Genomic DNA, 19344 nt, shown 5'->3' with positions numbered 1-19344 from the left:
TGTACCTATACTAATCATATATTCTGCCCTTTCAGAAACCATCAACACATTAATAAGTTACTTGAATAAGCTACCATTCCTCTGATTACCATTCCAGTTTTTCAGATCAGATGCATTTACAACTATAAGATTCTAGAAACATAAAGATTAAAAATAGTATAGTGCCCAACATTAGCTATTGTGCCTACTAGTCAGGTTAGTCATATATTTAAAATGTTTACCTTGTCAAACCATTGCCCTTGTGGTTCCCCCTCCCTGCTGAGATTCCACTCCCCTGGTTCCTGACCCATGTGTCCCTGTCCCATCATGCTGTGGGGGTCCAGCAACTCCCCATCTCTATACATGGACCACTTATTGAGATTCTGCACTGTCCCGTGAGGGAGTAACCTCTCTGCACCCCACACATCCACATCTTGCAGTCTCAAACCTTCAATTCCAGGGCCCTGTGCCCAGTGCTGGTCAGGGCCCGAACCCTGAACCTGGGGTGACACTACAGCATACGAGGGCAGGCGTAAAGAGGCCCCCCGGAGGTGAGGGTTCTGTAGGGCACCAGAAAGGTTAAGTGAACGAGGTTCCGGGGTGCGAGGGGCACCAAGCCGTGTCATGATATTACCATCGGGGAGACGGTACTTTGCCCCACGAAGGTTTGGGTTTTTTGATAGTGCATTAGACAGGTCAAGTGTTTGGGGTGCAGAAGCGGGTTGAGAGTGGGTCATCAGAGTTCCGTCTGGCAAACGATAGGTGGCAGATCGGAGGTTCTGGTTGCGGAGAGCATTGGAAAGGTCAAGGGATCGTGACTCAGAGGTATCAGCAGAACCAGGCTGCCTAAATAGTGATGTGTTTGGGAGTCTGTAGGAGGCACCACGGAGGCTGGTGTTCAGCATTGCACCAGAAAGGTGAGGAGAGGTGGGAGCTTGAGTTTGGTTTTGTGAAAAGAATGATGATCCATCTGGTAGCTGAAACTTTGCCTTACGCAAGTTAGCATTCATCAGGGCACTAGATAGCCCTGGTGATGATACTATACTCTCAGCATTCTGCGTCTCATCTCCCGGACGTGTTAGAATCGAACCATCTGGTAATCGATAAGAAGCCCCACGAACATTGCGATTGAGAAGAGCAGAGGAGAGCATAGAAGAGGAAGGGGGCTCAGGTTCTGGCTCATTTCTTGTAACCAAAGTTCCATCTGGCAGCCTGTATGTGGCTTTACGTACATTGGGGTTCAACAGTGCAGAGGAAAGCATTGATGAGGAAGAGGAAGGTGCAGGTGCAGGCTCTGTCCTAGTTACAAGAGTTCCATCAGGCAAACGATATGTGGCCTGTCGCAAACTTGGATTGAGCAAGGCAGACGACAGCATAGAGGATGAGAGGGGTGATGGATTTGAGGAAGGTTCAGCAGGTTCAGTTCTGGTGACCAATGAGCCATCAGGTAGTCGATATGTGGCCTTACGTAGGCTTGGATTGAGCAAGGCAGAGGACAGCATAGAGGATGAGAGGGGTGATGGATTTGAGGAAGGTTCAGCAGGTTCAGTTCTGGTGACCAATGAACCATCGGGTAGTCGATAGGTAGCCTGACGTAGGCTTGGGTTCTGCAGGGCATTGGAGAGCATAGTGGGTGACAGACTTCCACCAGTTTCACCATCACTAGTAACTGGAGGCCCAACAGGCCCCCGGGACATTGTCAAAGTACCACCTGGGAGCCTTAACATGGACCCCTGGATTTGGGATGTCCGCAGTCCACCAGAAAAAAGTGAGGAGGTCCCTCTGGTTGTCCCTTGTTGAGGTGCAGTGGAAGGAGGGGCAGAAGAGACAGGAGACATGGGGGAGAAGTGTTGCTGAAGGGGTGAAGCAAAGGAAGCATTACGTAGCTGGGAGTTAAGCATAGCAGAAGACAAGTATGGGGAGGAGGCTACAGAAGGGGTTGGAGGGGCTGCTACCTGAGGGGGTGAGAGCACATTTGTATATAGGTTGGCATTGCGTTGTAGAGGAGATGAGTAAGATGCACTGCGCAGGTGGGAGTTCTGCATCAAAGCATTGGATAAACCAAGACTGGCAAATGGGCTCCCCACCTGGCTCACCTGTACATCAGCTAATATCTCCCCTTGCCCACCAGGTATGGGGGAAGGGCTTCTCTGTAAAGGTGTGGTGATACTGGCATTCTGCAGATAAGGGTTCTGGAGCATGCGTCCCTGATGAGGTGATGAGGGTGGAGGTTGAGGGAGATTTTGAGAGTAGACACCATACTGTGTTTGGGGGGAGGATGGTCTCTGTAAAGGAGAAGAGTAAGCAGTGGTGGAAGAGGGAAAAGGAGAGGGAGGAAAGGGAGCACCTAAAACCTGAGGGTTTGGTAACGCATTGGTAAGCATTGGGGATGGGCCTGGATCCATCATTGAGTAGTCATACTGGGTGATATTATGAGATGGTGGGAAAGTACCAGGAGGAAGACTGGGGTGAGGCATTGGAGGTTGAAAAGTTGTTGACCCTAGAATCTGGGGACTCATAGCCCTATGGGGAAAGGGGGATGGTGGGTGAGACATATGGTGCATAGGGGAAGCTGAACGGGAGGGCAGAGGAGATGGACGATGCAGTGGCTGTGGAGATGCAGGTCTACTCTGTAGTCTACGCACTGATGGCTGGGGAGAAAGGGGACCACTCTGTTTCAAAGAAGGCTGTGGAGAGAGAGGTGGCATTGGGGGAGGTGCTCTGAATGACTGCCTAGACTGAAGAGAGGGCTGGTTTCTGGGCATACGGACTAATGGCTGGCCCCTACCTACAGGTCTGTGGAAGCCTCCTTGGCCGGTACCAATTCTCTTTGACTCCCTTAACCCTGTAGGTCTGGATCCTGTCCTGGCTAACATGGGTGTTCCAGTTATGCCCCCTATCTGTCCTGAGGGAGGGGCTGGGCCGCTATGGATAGAAGACCTGAATGGGGCTACATGCTGAGTGACAGGGGGTCCATGTCTACTGCGTCTTTGTAAGTAGGGGTTAGCTGGGGAAGGTTTCACGGCCCCCATGGGCACGTGACTTCGACCTCCAGCACCACCTCTGAGCCTGCGAGTAGAGGATCTAGTGGGGAGTGGGCGACTGCTGATACGTGATGGGGAAGGGGAGGGAGGACGATGGGGGGAAGTGGGGCGGAATGTTTGGGGGGGGGACTGAATTCTCTCAGGTAAAGGGGGACTCCGTCTTTGTGGTGATGGAAGGGGAGGAGAGGGAGAACGCCTCATCTTGGAAGTTTGCTTTCTACCTCTGAACATATTCGGTCTGGTGGATGGCAGAGGCACTGCATCTGGAGGGGGTTGCTGCCTGAAAGATAGTCTTGGGGAAGGTGGTGGGCTTGCTCTCTTCCTCAGTGATCCCCGGGGTGAAGCTAGGGGGCTAGAATATGGGGACTGTGGTCGGACAGTTGATGGAGCCCTGCGCAACCCAATACCCCTCCTTCCTCTTGTCAGGGGTGGCTGAGATCTCACTGACATCCCTCTCCTTTGTGGTGGTAGAGAAGCAGGTGGGCTTGGTGGTCTTCGCCTGTCAAATGTGGAAGTTGGCCTTTGGCCTGTTATTGAGGCCTGGTGAGTTCTCCTATGTAAACGAGGGGAAAGGTACGGGTCCGGCTGGATGCCTGTTTGGAAGTCCATGTGATGTGGTGAGAGGCGGGGTGAAGGAGGTGCCATTGACCTAGCCAATCCCGGTCTCATTGACAACTGTGGGGATGGAAGGGGACTCATTCGCCGCACTGGCCTAGGTGAGGCCATTGGCGAATGCATTGGTGAATGCATCGGTGAATACATCAGCGGAGGCATCAGTGGAGGCATCTGTGGCTGTATTGGTGGGACCATTGGTGACATTTGTCCCATCTGAAACATTTGTGGGTCTTGGGGGAGGGATGGTTGGTACATTTGCGGAGCCATATGAAATGTTTGTGGAGATTGGGACAAGTGACTGGGAGAAACAGAGAAAGGAGGGTGAGTAGGCTGAGGCAAAGAGAAGTGATCCTGTTGAATGATCATTGCTGTTGGTGAGGGCGCTCTTCTAGAAAGAATGGGGGTCTGTTGTTGGTTCATGACAGTAGGGTAATGGGGTTGTGCAGGAAGGTATGTGGGAAGGGGTTGCTCATATTGAATATCTGACATCATTTCCAGATTGTTGAGGGCAAGAGCTGGGGAGGGAGAGGGAAACATTGGGGAGGAGAATTGAGGATGAGGAGGTGGCAGGTTTTCCACCTCTAGTCTGTCTTTTCCAAATAGCCTAACCTGGGGCCTGGGGACCCTGAACTGCTCTGCTGAAAATTGCTCAACAGGAAGGTAAGACAGCTGCTCCTGTCCATATACCTGTCCTGTCTCAGCTGGATCCAGTCCAGCATCCATATAGAAAGGTTGCTGATAGGGGTTATAAATGGCAGCAGGGTCTGTATATCCCAGCATTGGGTCATTATATAAGTCTGAAACAACATCATAACCACCACTCATTATGCCATAAGGTGCTGACATTACATTGTTGTAACCCATATTCTGGTCAAAGTAATCTCCGTACAGCTCAGGGTCATATGGGTCATAAAAACTATGCATGGCATTACCATAGTTATCATAGTAACCATATGGCTCTGGTTCCATTGCATACAGCATTCCATCTTCACCATAGTAATACTCCATCCCTTCATCACCATAGTACTCTTCATACTCATCATCATAATAGCCATATGGGTAACTGTAGTAATCCACGTCATCATCATAGTAAAACTCATCATCATAATAAAAATTGCCCTCATCATCATAATAACCATATTCATCTTCCCACTCATCATCGTCATAGTATTCCATTTCTTCTCCATAAGGGTCATATGGGTCATAGGCCATGGGTTGTCTCGGGTAGCCTCTAGGCCTCAGCCTGTCATGGTAATCTTCCTCATATCCATACTCATCATCATCATACTCATAGGCTTCATTGTAATAATGTGTCTGTCTCCCTCTAGTGTTCCTGTTAGCAAATGACAAATGCTTTCGGTCCCGTCCTCCTGCTCGTGTCCCCAGCCGACCTTGGCCCTTAGCAGTCAGAAACCTCCCTGTCAACCAGTTAGTTGCTGCAGCTATCCTTCCCACCATCCAGCCTTTCTCCTTGAAGCTTGATGCTGTTTTCTTTTTCCCAAACATGCCTTTGAACTTCCCTCCCAGTCCCTTTGCCTCTGTTGCCATTTTCCCTTGGCCCCCTAAACCGGATAGATTTATTGTCTTTTTAGGTGGCGGGGTTTCTTTTGCAGCTTCTTTTTTATTAAACAAGCTGAAGCCAGACAGACCTGGCTTTTTGTCAGCAGAAGGTGATTTACCCCCAAACCCAGAAAATAGCTTGCTGGCGCCTAGAAGTGGTTTACCACCAGCAGAGGGCTTCTTTTTCTTGGAGAGTCGTAGGAAGAGGCGGGAGGTGCTTTTAAGGTTTCTCTTTGGTTTTGCTTTCTGTGGCTGTTGTTTAGAGGGTAAGGAAAAAGGAGAGGACTTTCCTGTGAGGCCAGAAAGGGCTTTGGAGGCTCCTTTGAGTTGAGACAGATCTGCTGTCTTTTGTGCTTTTCCTGCACCCGTGTTTTTCTTCTGCCCCTCTGCAGCAAAGCCCATCATGGCTTTAGAGGCTCCTTTGATGTGGACGTCACTCATCTTTTTCAGGTTTACTGCACCCATCCCTTTTTTCACCTGTTGCTTTCCCTTAGTTCCCTCCTCCTCATCATCATCATCATCAGATGGAGGTGAGCGTTTAGGAGAAGGTTTAAAACCTTTCACAGCCATGGCTTTTGATGCACCTTTCAGAGCTGCCTTCCCTTTCCCTTTGGCCACCTTCTTAGTAACTACCTCTTCCTCGCTCTCATCATCCTCTTGCTCCTCACTCATCACTTCCTCTTCTTCTTCTTCAGACCCCTCCTCTGACTCACTAACAGGTTTCTTTCCTTTTCCCTTCTTCCCATCATCCTTCCCTTTCCCCTTAGCTGGTGGCTCCTCTGCTTTCTTTCCCCCTTTCTTGTCATCTTTCCCTCCCTTTTTGTCATCCTTTCCTCCCTTCTTTGGCTCCTCTGACTTGCCTTTCTTGGCAGCTGATTTTGTGTCACCTTTTTTAGGTGGCATGATGTCTCCTAACTCAAATCATTCTTAACCAGATGAGGAAGAACGAGTTTCCAAAATGTGCTAAAGCAAGACAGTATCAATGTCAATGTTGATATGTACTCTTGGGAAGAAGAGTCCAAGTAGCAACATCCTCTCATTCCCAATTGTTTTCACGTCTTCTCTTCTTTTTCCTCCATCTGATCCGTCCCTGTGACACCCCAGAAACACACAATGTGGCACACTTTGTCCCAAGTCAGTTGTTCTATAATGCACACTGAGACAAACAGAAACCACAGTCCTTCAAAACACGATCTAGTAATGGAGTCGGAATCTCAGCCATCAGTGCTCGCTCGCATTACAGTACGTCTTCAAGCCTCAGCAAATGAGTTGTTGTTTTTTTGTGAGTTAAAAAAGACTGAAATCTGTCTATGTAAAAATAAAAGAAACCATGTTACCGGTTACAGTCTCTCTCAGCTTTACCCACTTGTTGCCTCTGGCAGTCCATTCACCATAGCAAAAATACTTAAATTCCTGGTCTTGTTCCTCTTTATAGGTTTGTAAGTAATTTCCCAGGGTCACACGATGAATAAAAGACCCTGCTATCCCAGTGACAGAGTCTGTGTAGTCCTTTGTGTGTCTCCTATTGTTAGTGCATCCTGTGAGTCCGGCAGTGAATCCTCATCTTGGCCGCCGCACCAACTTTGGCAGGATGTCCCCCCAACAAGGAGAGCCGATGTGAGCGCGTCTGTGTGAGTCTCGGCCTTCAGGGGTGTCCTCCTCTTTGTCTGAGCGTGAGTATGTATGTGTGTTGCATTTGTGGTTGTATCCTCCCACATCCACGTCAGCTTGCCTTTGTGACCTCCTGCAACCTTCTGCATCTCTCTCTAATTACTGTGACTCCATCCCTTCGCTGTTCACCTCAGCATGAGGCCTGGTGATATCGTCAGCGCATGTGTATGCACAGATGAGCATATGTATTGTATGTCTCTGTGTGTATATCCATCATAGTAAATGTATCCCTAGTTATATTCGCAAAGGGCACCTTAATGTACCAGCTATACTGCCTCGGGGTAACTCTATCTGCCAGCTCGCTCCTGTATGAATAATGCAGGCTGGCTGAGCTGTTGCTAAACTGTGTCTGAGAGGCGAAGCTACGCAGAGCCAAAACACACACACACACACACACACACACACACACACACACACACACACACACACACACACACACACACACACACACGCACACAAACACACAAACACACCAGCAATAGCAACATTGACCACAGCTGAGAGGGATGCATGCTAAGATGTCCACACAAATATTCAACTGTGTATACACACACCAACAGTTTATGTGCATGTTTGATGTGGGAGTTTAAATTCAGGACACACTGTCAACTTTACAGTAACTTTTCACTTAAGTGACCACCTAAATCAGAAACCCCTCAAAATTCATATATTGAAGCTTTATTTAGAACTCAGAAAGGAAAGAAAGCACCTATTGTTTCAAGATCTTCTAAATACTTCATAATGGCCATTAGCCATCTTTCTAAATATCATAATTAATAGCTGTCATCATGTCCATTGAAATCAAATTTAAAAAGGATAATCAAGAAAATATAAACCTTTCAATTATTTGTATTTTCATCACTGTAGCTAAATAACACATATATTCATCTCTGCTCTGTCAGTGTAACATAGGCTTATGGGTGTGAGGTGTGATGGCGTTACATAAACGGCTGATGTTAATTCATTGAGGATGGTCTGATGTTAATTCATTGATGACGGGCTGATATTCCAGGAGGTCATCTCAGTGGCAGATATGAATGTTTAATGACTGCCCTGTGTTCTGCCTACGCAGCATGGATAAAACATTCATCTCAAGCTGCTCTAAATATATCACAAAGGGTCAACCCCGCCCCGGCCTGCTCCCCAACCAATATATTATACATATGGGCTAGTGTCAGGGGTTAACAGCCAGACACCATAGAGCAGACAGAGGATAGAGAGCAAAGAGCAAAAGAAAATTATTATTGTAAGATAAACACAAAAATAATTACATAGGCTACATTTATCTGGTAAAAGTAAGGTATTTATTTTAAGTCAGAAAAAGAAAAGAAAGAACTTGATCACTTATGTCAATTACAATTAACAGGTCCACCTCCAAGTTTTTTTTCCGCCAACTGGAGCTGGAAGGACTAATAGTCTTGACCTAAGATACGATCTGAGCAGAAATCTGTATCACATATCCCTCATGGGCAGTGACCATGACAAAACTCTAAACTGCCTGCAGTCTGCACAGCAATAACAACAACAGCAGTTTTGGTATCATCTAACTGCAGAAGGAGATAAGGGGATAAAAAAAAGAGAGTGGGCACCGAGGAAAGTTCAAAAGTTCCTTCCTGCTCATCAGATACACACACAGTGAAGGTTGTTGGTCACCAAACAGGTAGAGAGGCACACAAAGAGATCTATTTGATATGTGTGATATGTATCTGCTGTCTGGCTGATGTGGTCTGTTGACTGAGTGAACTGGTAATGAATAGAGTGCAGATGACAGCGATGGAGGAGGTGGAGAAAGAGGAGAGCGGGCTGGGCAAAGGTAAGGAGGGAAAAGGAGACAGGGGTGCATCAATGAACTGCTGATGAATGAACTTACATATTACATATTATATATTACTATTACATAAAGGGTGAAAAATTGAACAGAAAAAAAGTGGGATTGACAAGGGAGGCGGACAGAAAGAGAGTCACTGGGAGGAACTGATGGGAAAAAGAAAAGCAAAAAGGAAATGACAGTAAAGCGAAAATGAGAGAAAGATGGTTATAGGGAGATGGAGAGAGTACGAGGGATGACAGAGAGAGTGATATAGAGGGATACTGGAGAGTGAGTGAGAGAGCGACAGATGAAGGGAAGAGTCTCTTCATCCACGTGCCAATCACTGACAACACGCTTTCAGCAGACGCACTCAGTGACACAAGACTAATAAAGGAGATCACCTGAGCAGAGCAACGCCAACAGGCTCATTTACTGACTGTGAGCATGCACACACACACACACACACACACACAACACACACACACTCAGGCAGGTCTCATAATGAAGATTTGCATGCGATCCCTGAAGACCTGAAGATCTCTGAATGATCTGGAGAGACTATCTACAGATTGACAGCTACACACACACACACACATACCTATGGAGCCAGAACAGTCTCATAATGGATAAATGCACACAGAAATGAATAAATGCACGAAAAAAGACTCACAAATGTATTTGGGGAGTTGTATATATATATATGACTCGATACACAAATGCATTTTCAATGCACACACAAATATGCTTCAATCACATGTAAAAATAAGATTTGTAAACATATTTGTGCGTACACAAATATTTCTTGTTTTAAATATGTGCAATAAAAATTCACAAATATACAAATCGTCAGGTATTTGCAATTTTCATCATCAAATACATATTTGGAAGTTGTTACATTGATATATGAATTGTCAAACGCGCATTTGTCTCAGTGCTTTTCATTTGTAAACTCTCCTGACGTGACTCCGATCCACAAATGCATTTTTTCTACAAGGGGGTCATCTGCAGCCGCTTCCAGACGCCATGTTTCCTTTTTTCGCTTCTGTCTCCTCTGGCTCATGTGATTGGCTGTAAGGGAGTGAGACATCTGATTGGCTGCAGACGACCCCCTTGTAGAAAAAATGCATTTGTGGATCGGAAAAACAAGAAATATTTGTGTGTTTACAAATCTTATTTTTACATGTGAATTTTTGTTTTACTTATATATGGATTGAAGCATATTTGTGTGTGCATTGAAAATGCATTTGTGTATCGAGTCATATATATATACAACTCCCCAAATACATTTTTGAGTCCTTTTTCGTGCATTTATTCATTTCTGTGTGCATTTATCCATTATGAGACTGTTCTGGCTCCATACACACACACGCACACACACACACACACACACACACACACACACACACACACATTCATTTTGGGGATTGAAAAGTATGCCACATGCACATCTATGTGCTGCAAATGCAGTACGTTCAAATATATGCACTGCACACAATACATATCACACACTGGGGGCTTAATACATATCATGTCATATACTACGCATTCGTTTAACAGTGCACAGTTCAATGACTCTAACAAACAAACACACACTCACACACACACACACACAATAACATCCTGATGATAAAGTGCAAGAAAAAACAGCTTGAGTCAGCTAACCCTGCATAAGAACAGGACTCTACAGCCATGCTAACAGTTCTGTGAAGCTGTACATAGGCACAACACACTCACAGTTACAATGCTAACATGTTGATGTTTGGCAGGTATAATGGTCACCAGCTTAATTTAGCATGTTCGCATCCTAACATTTGCTAATTAGCACTAAGCTTAAAGTACAGCCAATCCATTCAGTATGATGAGATATTTCACAGGAGAAGTAAAAACATTGACCTGCCTGTGGTGCAAGAGGGAAAGTTGGGGGAAACGTGGATATCTGCAAGCTACCAAATTTCAAATGCTGTAAAATACTGGATAATTTGACCTCTTTAGGTCTCAGACAGTTATTAAAGGTTTAGAGGGGAATGTCTCTGTGGTGAAGTCAGACATCTGAAACTTAAGGAACCTCAACTACACACTATTTTTATGTGAGGGGTCACAAGTCAACAAGACAAGAAAAGACCGGTTTAATATTTAATGATGTGTAATCATATGTGTTTTACTGAAAATATTATATATTACCATATAATAATATAGAATTACATGTAGTGGTGTAGAAGTATAAAGAAGCATAACATGGAAATACTCAAGTAAAGTACAAGTACCTCAAAACTGTACTTAAACACAGTACTTGAGTAAATATACTTGTTGCTATTTTCACCATGGCCTAAATCCATGCCGCTAGTGTGGCTAAAACTGTGACTGTAATGATAGTATATAACAACATAGTCAAAGTATCGTGAATAATATATGTAAAAATAAGGAGGAAAATGAAATGACAGAGTTGACGGAGGAAGGGAAAGAGCGTCTTTTCAGACAGAGACAGTGCGACAGGAGGATGAGGAGGCTGGACTCAGGTTTCCTGTAAGCCTTTAAGCCCCATTCAGGTCTTAACCTTCGCTGCCAGATTACTGTGCAACTTGACAATGGAGAGACACCAGCGGCCGGTAACACACTGAAGACCTGCCAGAGAGGATCAAACACCAACACTCAGCTGGATAGACCGCTATTAATAGACCTGGAAATAAGAAGCTCACTTTGACCTTAATGTATTTGTTACATGTGAATTTAAACACGAGTGCTTAGTATCAAACCAACAAATTCAAAAGATACATGGACTAATCCAAAATGAAGGCAAGAAAGCTAATTCAGATCCTTTGATTTCTCGATCAATACAATCACAACCTATTTGTAAAAAGAGGTCAATGCTTTGATTCAGGAATTCCACAGTAACAAGACATATTCATAAAGTGATGTGACAGATTACTAAATACCATTTTTGTGGACGAGTGTTAAGTGTTAAAGGGACACGTCGCTGACTTTACACATGAACTCCACTTTATTCATCATAAGGATTACTGCACAGCCTTCAAGGTTTATAAAAAAATACAGCTGCAGGTCCAGTGTGTAACATTTAGTAGGATCTATTGGCAGAAATTGAATATAATATTCCTAACTATTTTATAATTAGTATATAATCAGCTGAAAACAGTACTAGTTTTTTTTTTTTTTTGTTACACACTGGTCCTTTAAAATGTTTAACAGAAAGCAGGAGGGGGTGATGTCTAAAGAAAGACTCTATATAGAGGAAATGTATCCAGTGTTTCTGGAGCTCATACTAGGGATTAAAAGTCAGGATATTTCAGCTTCATTGTTTCTGACACTAAATCACTGTTAGTTACAAATAATTTGTATCCTCCACATGATTCAGATCAAATGTAATGTGTTTTGCTTTGCCCATGCTACACACTTCCTCCTAGTTTCAGACAATTGGGCCAGTAGTTTTCTACGTAATCCTGCTGACAGATAAACAAACAAACAAACAGCACCAAAAATAACCTCATTGGCGGAAGTGAACATGGCCTGTAATACTTCTTATTACATCCTTCCTTCATCAAAACAACCAATCCTTTATAAGCTTTTAAAGTTCATATGTCACCTAATTCAGTTTTAATGCCAAAACACACCTCCAGGTGTCAGCATGGAACCACCTAACAGACTAACTGCTTACAAGCAAATTCATCAAAAGAAGAATTTAATATTAATGAATATCAACATTTATGGCATAAATTGAAAGAAAATATTATTTACAATGAATTATTTATGCTGTGGTAAATACCAAATACCACCCCCAGTTTCTTCTTAGTTGTATAACACCATTCTAACATCTGACATAAACTAACTCCCAGTTCTACCAGCAGCCCCTCTCACCCCAGAGGTATGTTTTAACCCACCTGAGCTACAACAAGCAGATCTAACAGGAGAAGATGGAGAAAAGCTGCACTGGACCGACCTGCTGACAGTTTCAGTATTAATCAGAACAATTGTAAAAACACAGTATGAACCCCCCATGACAACATGCATTATTATTTCTGTCTGCGTTTGGGTTTGTTGCAGCTTACCTTGTTGGTGTTTTTGAGAGATCGATGTTGAGATGAGCTCTTATGAACCACAGATATCTACCAAAATGTCTGATAAACACTCTCTGTCTGGAGTAAAAGATCTAAGTCACTGACTCCTGCTCCTCATCTGGACCTTGTGCTAATGTTTTATATTCCTCTGCACACGCACACCTTTCCTTCAATGACACAGCCCATCTGGACACACAATGGGCCTTCAATGGTAAACATGCTCTCTGTTGCTTCAGTGATTACCAGTACATCTACAGGTCTACAATATGTACAATGGCGAGAAGACAGAGGGAGTGTCCAGGTATAAGACTACTCTTTACATTAATCACAGAGCGGCGATTAGGTTTCTTAGTAAACACGCTACACCTGTATATGTGTTGTGTGTGTAGTGCTACTTCATCCCCCCTCTGTGTAAGTGCCTACATAAACAATTGTGCTGGTCCATTGTGCGTTAAAGGCAAGATTACACACAGACACACACATTACGCTGTCATCATCCCACACTGGTTTCCCAACGTCAGAGTGATTTGTTATGAAACCCCTTTAATGACAACAGGTTGTGTGAGTGTGTGTGTGAGTGTGTAGTTTTGATAAAGCTCCCCAACACACACACACACACACACACACACACACACACACACACACACACACAGCATGTGGATAAAGTTTTGATTTACAAATGTACATTTTGTTTTGTATGTAAAGTATTTGTATTAATAGAAAAGGATAAGCCAAAATGCTGCTTTGCTACTTGTCCAACAACATCTGATCCATACCATACCATCCCTGTCCCTCTGCACTAATATTTACTGATTTTAGACCATAATTTAGACAATTACAGGTTTCAGTGTGCTGTGAATACTGGGACATAGAGGAATGATGTATTTATGTACGTAAACAGAACCGAAGATATTATCTTAGCTAATCAAGAAAGGTGTAGTTTTTCTCTCTTTAAAGGAGTCTGTATGCTCTTCTCATTGACCTCACAGCTCAGGGAACTCCTTTAATCACTTCACAGAAATCAGATACTGTCTTTAATACACTGCATGTTCACAAAGTACAAAAATAATATGTCATCATTTGTGTGCATTTCAGGCCTGAGCATCCAATGGATATGACTTGTAACAAGCGTCCACTAGGACTCATGGTTTATGTAAAACTCCTAAATGTTTCAATATGGTGCCTACATCTTTGCAGGGGAGTTTCTAATAATGCAACCTGTCTCTTTAAAAGCACAAAATAAAAGCTGTGTGTTGCGTGGGAATCTATGAATGAGTTAGTGTTGGATTAGTGTTTTTCATACAGCCAACGTGCATCAATGGGCTAATTTATCCCCTAGACAAACATCGGTGCACAAGAAGCACAGAAAACTACCATTTGTTGATGGTCTGAAAAGAGATGAGCTTAACATAAAGGCAAACAAAATACACTACAGTCTGTTTGCTTTTACCTTGTGTAAAAGTCTGCTCAAAAACAAGATTATTTATCACTGTTTGCTTGTATAATATAAGCCCCATAAAGGCCTGTGCTGAGTCTTTTGAAATACTGAATACAGTTTGGTGTGCAGAGAAAACCTTTAACCATGAAGCAGTACATTTCCGCTCTTTTAAATAGGCCTGAATAGTCAATGATGTTCTGCACTTACTTAGAGAATCCAGCCCAGCATTGTCTCCACCAATCACTGCTGAAAACCCGCCTCCACACCACGCCAAAATAAAAGCTGAGAAAACATCTTGTTGTACTGTAAATATCATGTCAGTGCTTGTGAAATTGTTCCTTTAGCACACCATCAACGAAGTAGTTGTCCACACTAAGAATTTAGGGCTTATAGTCTGGGCTATATAGTACTTATTATAGTGGGGTTAAAATGGTTGCCCTCATATCAGTTTACCCCTTCACTCATTTTATTACAGTCCACTTTAGCTAAATTAATCTTTAAACATTTCACCCCACAGTGAGTCTATCGTTAGTTGAAGGTAGGTCAGACGTTTCCCTCTGATCTTTATTTTTTCATGATTCAGGCCACAGACTGTGGTAACCTGATTCTCAACTCAGGTAAGCAGCTTCATGTAATGAACAGGCTGAAGCAGAAGAGGGCAGAAGAGACAAACTAATCACATCTTTCAAACGTGGTCATCTTTTTCTATGGTTTGTTTCTTTTGTACTCGATCAAAATAGAAAATGTATTAATATAACACTGTCCTTTTGGCCTCTGGTCAAAATCTGGGTTTAAAAGAGGCTTTTCAGCTCTCCTGAGGATGAAGAGTAATTGCCATTTCTAAACTCCTAAATTACTTATATACAAAAAAAGTGATGCATGATGTGAACTAATTACTATTTAAAAGAGGGTATCCTGCGACCATGTAACTGAAACGACCCCGGTTCAAGTCTGGCCACGGTACTTTGTTGCAAGTCTCCAATCTCTCTCTGGCCTTTTATCACGTCTGTTCTCTTCTGTCCATCTAATAAGGGCAAAACCCCAAAATATATATATCAAGCAAGGCACTGTATGGCTGTGCATTTTCCAGGAGGATTGTAAGCTAATTAGTACAATTTTTACCACAATATTATATCTGACATGTAATTATTGCCGTTCAATCGAGAGGGCAGGAGCTCTTAGGTTTCAGTCAATTAACCATAGTGTGCTGCAGTTAAGAGTCATGGAGGTGTTGGTAGTTCTTAAAGGCATATGACCTCAGTTTGTCATCCACCAAGTCTTAATACAAGTCCATCAAAATTCACAAGATGTTTAGTCAAATAAATAAATTAATCACAGTGTTTTTTTCTGTGCTGCCTTGTATGTCATGAAAATGAACCTATTAGTAGCAGTGACTTTCAACTTGGAATTAAGCTGGTTTTTTTTTACAACATGTAGGCCACATGATGTGACATTTAACATCACTCAATTATTGTTCTAACACTGACAAGAGAGAAGCTCTTATGTTTCAGTACAGTAAGACACCATGCAGTGAAAAAGATTCATAGAAACTCATTAGATTAGAGTCCAAGATGACATCTTCAGATGCTTTCTTTTATCCAACTAACAGTCCAAAACCCCTTATATATTCAGTTTACTATGATATAGAGCAAAGAAAAGTAAGAGGGAAAAGGGGGAACATTTTTACTTGAAAAATTAACTAAACGATTAGTTGATTATGAAAGTAGTTTGTCAATTATTTCGCTGTCAACTTCGGTGTATGGCAAATAAAAAAACATTTTCTTGTGTTGCTGATGGACTACACTTGGTTTGTTTAAAAGGAGCTACGTGGTGAACTACTTTTTACTGAAATCTAAAGTCACTTTCAGAAATCCAGCCTATAGCTTTAAACAACATATTGATGGCACTAAATGAAAAGAAGTCCTATAAAATGACTCTATAAACACCCAGTACTTGCCTATGTGTACCGTACACAAACACACACACACACACACACACACACACACACACACACACACACACACACACACACACACACACAAACTTAGCCATGCCATATGGAGCCAAACAGCATCAAGTGTCATGCCTGCTACACAATACACACCCAGTCGACCGTACCTTTGTTTCGTCTTTTTCTCCACAATGTTATCCCTCCATCATTCTTCTCCTCTTCAGGTTATTCCAAAGCAGAATCTCTCCATCCACGATTCACTCTGGCGAGACATCTTTAAGGCATCTTTAAGGCCAGCAGTGTCAACTCACAGCCCCTCTCTCATTCTCTCTCTCTCGTAAAGCCTCCCACTCAGTCCCCCTCTCCTAGACCAAAGAGATGCTTGTGAATATTTAATGGCGCTATTGTGCTTGTGTGTGTGCGAGTGAATGGGGAGAATTGGCTGGGAGTCCATCATTTCTGGTCAGCTTGCCTTGGAGCGTTGGAGAAGGCGACACAAACAGCTGGACAGCAGGGACAGAGGCAGTGGGGTGGGGTCGGAGGTGACTGACCCTCATGCTCAACTGAGGGATTCCTGTCACAAAAACAACATTGTCTCAGACTGAGTTCAAACAGTTATACAGTTAGACTTATTTATGCTTGGTGTTTGCTGTTATCTACAGTACAAAATTCCTGTTCATGTGGGGCAGTTTTTGCTTGGACATTTGATTTAGCCAACCTGAGTGACCTCATGGGAGATATAGGTTGGAGCTAGCCCATTTAATGCTTTGTAGGTAAACAGTAACATCTTTTTTGTCTATTCTATTTCTTTGTGTAGCTTTTATTGGATAGGACAGCTTAAGACAGATAGGAAAGGCTGCAAGAGAGAGGGGACAACATGCAGCGATGGGCATTGGGTTAGAATCAATCAACTGAGGCCATAAGGCCTTGGTAGATGGGGCGTACTCTCTGGTAACAAATAAAATCTTAAAATCCATTCTAAAACGTACAGCGAGCCAGTGAAGTGAGGCCAGAATGGGGGAATGTGCTCTCACTTAAAATGAGAGGAGGACTTTATAGTTGTCAAGTCAGGTTGAGGTATAACCCTTTCAAAATCAATAAAAAATAAAAAAAGATTGGACCTTAGATAAAATCCTCAGATTGTTAACAGTTGGTGGTTTACTTTCATGATTCAAATGATTCGTGCATTTATACGAATCGCCTACAGTCAGGGAATGACAGTGTTTAGAAGAAATCTCGATCAGATATCAGATATCAGCTCATACATGGAAAAGTCAAGATTTGTCTAAAAAAGTAACCTTTGTGAATAACATACCGTAGCCTAGAGAGCCCCTATAGGTTCTCTCTGGGGCCACCTTCACCTTCTAAGCTGTCTCCCTCAAAGGCTGATCACTTATAGTTAATAGTATCAATAATGCTCTATTTATTAAAACAACTTTTTGGATAAAAGATACCTCATGTCTAAATGAAAAGAGCAAAACCAAAAAGATCTATCTATATATCGAATATATTGTGATTTTGTTTTTGGTTATTTTAAAATAATTAATTGGTTAAAAGTACCCAAACCAAAAATGAGCCAGGAAAATTGGTGCGCTTTCAGTTTTTTCTTTGGTTTTTGGTTTAAAACAGATTTTAGTACCCTGACACCTTTTTGCTCACAAGGATTACTTTTACACATGTTTACCTCATTATCTGGCAGCTTGGCCTTGTTTAATGTGCACAAGCATTCAGTGTACAAGCTTCATGGCTTTGTAGTTTACATCCGACACTTTAACATTACATATGACAGAAAAATAAAATATAATGAAAAGCATAATACTGCTCCCTTTTAAGAACTGCTGTTAATTGTTTGTTAGTTTACCATCAATGTGTGCACCATCTTTGGGATAACTTGCAGTGCTTCCTCCTTTCAGTCCATGGGGAGGAACTACAGAGAGAGATGGAAAAGTAAAAAATCTGGTGTAAAAAAACACAGTATTTTGATATAGTAGATTTTTCACTGTGTGTGAGATACTTAAGTACTTTCTTCCACTTTAATTAATCATTCAACAAACTGCCTCTTACGTCTCTTCTGCTGATATCTAATGTAGCATAAATCTTAGTTAAAGGACAAGTCTGTAGGATTCAGTGGCACCTAGCAGTTAAATAGCAGGTTGCAACTATTTAGATAAAGCTCAGCTTTCCAAGTGCAAAGGAGAAACTACAGCAGCTGTGAAACTACAAAAGGCCCCAAAAGGCCAGTGTTTGTTTTTTTCCATTCTGGCCTACTACATGTTGGATCTTCATGGCGGACCCCGTGGAAGAGGACTTGCTCCCTCTGTAGATAAAAACGGCTCAAACACAATTCTTATTTTCAGATGATTATACATGAATGAAAACACACCTACCAATAGATCCTCCTAAATATTACATACTTCAACTTTAAATTTAGTTAAATATAACATATTTATTTTAACCTCCCTTGGTAACTGATGAAAACTGAAAACAGCAACAATGAGTGTAAAACATCCTGCCATGACTCTGATATGATTCAGATTCTTCTGGAATGAGATACAGTTTAATGAATAATGTTTTATCAATGTATTTTAGCCCAGCTAACTTTAGGTGCTCAATAAACTTTAAAGTTCACTGAACACAACAGTTAAGCCGTAACTGTATTTATTGACATCTACTTTTAGAGCAATTTAGACTTTTTTGGAGGGTACTCTTGAAATGAACAGTGGTGACAGTGTAATGAAAGCAATAACAGCTACAGTATGAGATATGACTGTTTTGTTTTTGTTGTTTATTAATTAAGATATTATCGCTTTAAATAACTTCAGATTACTTTACTATCTCTTTCTTATTATTATTTACTACCTGTTCTTCTGATTGCTCTGATTAGTTGACATTGACAGGTGCTGCTATGTATTACGGTGGTAGTAAATGCAGTAGCACTGACAGTCCATTCTGCATGATGATTCATTTAATGTCTCTTACTTTAAATATATTTAGCAAATAATACTCCAGTGGCTCTTTTGCTTTACTGACCTTTTGTATACACCGTGAATTACACTGAGGTACTTCTACAGAAACAATCACTCATCTGTTAATAACACAAACAGGTGGTTGTTAGTTCAGAGTAGTTGTTAAGAAGAGAGTAGCAAATGTGCTTGTGAAGATCCTTGCTACTGACAGTAAACACTCAAGTTTTGAATTAAATGCCC

The 19344-nt window shown here is 42.4% G+C and overlaps 1 protein-coding gene across 1 annotated transcript in view; it reads right to left on the bottom strand.

Moving 5' to 3' along the window:
* The window catches only part of myo15aa (myosin XVAa), a 41205-nt gene extending 34207 nt beyond the window's left edge, over positions 1 to 6998 (bottom strand). Inside the window, exon 1 of the mRNA XM_051387109.1 lies at positions 222 to 6998. Within this exon, the coding sequence (XP_051243069.1) occupies positions 222 to 6101 (5880 nt within the window). The 5' untranslated portion in view covers positions 6102 to 6998. The remainder of the gene's footprint in view (positions 1 to 221) is intronic.
* Positions 6999 to 19344: the final 12346 nt, after the last annotated feature.

This window comes from Dicentrarchus labrax, unplaced genomic scaffold, assembly GCF_905237075.1.
Source record: "Dicentrarchus labrax unplaced genomic scaffold, dlabrax2021, whole genome shotgun sequence".
Taxonomy (NCBI): Eukaryota; Metazoa; Chordata; class Actinopteri; family Moronidae; genus Dicentrarchus; species Dicentrarchus labrax.
The sequence above is the reverse complement of the archived record's forward strand: the minus strand, read 5'-3'. Positions and strand labels throughout refer to the sequence as shown.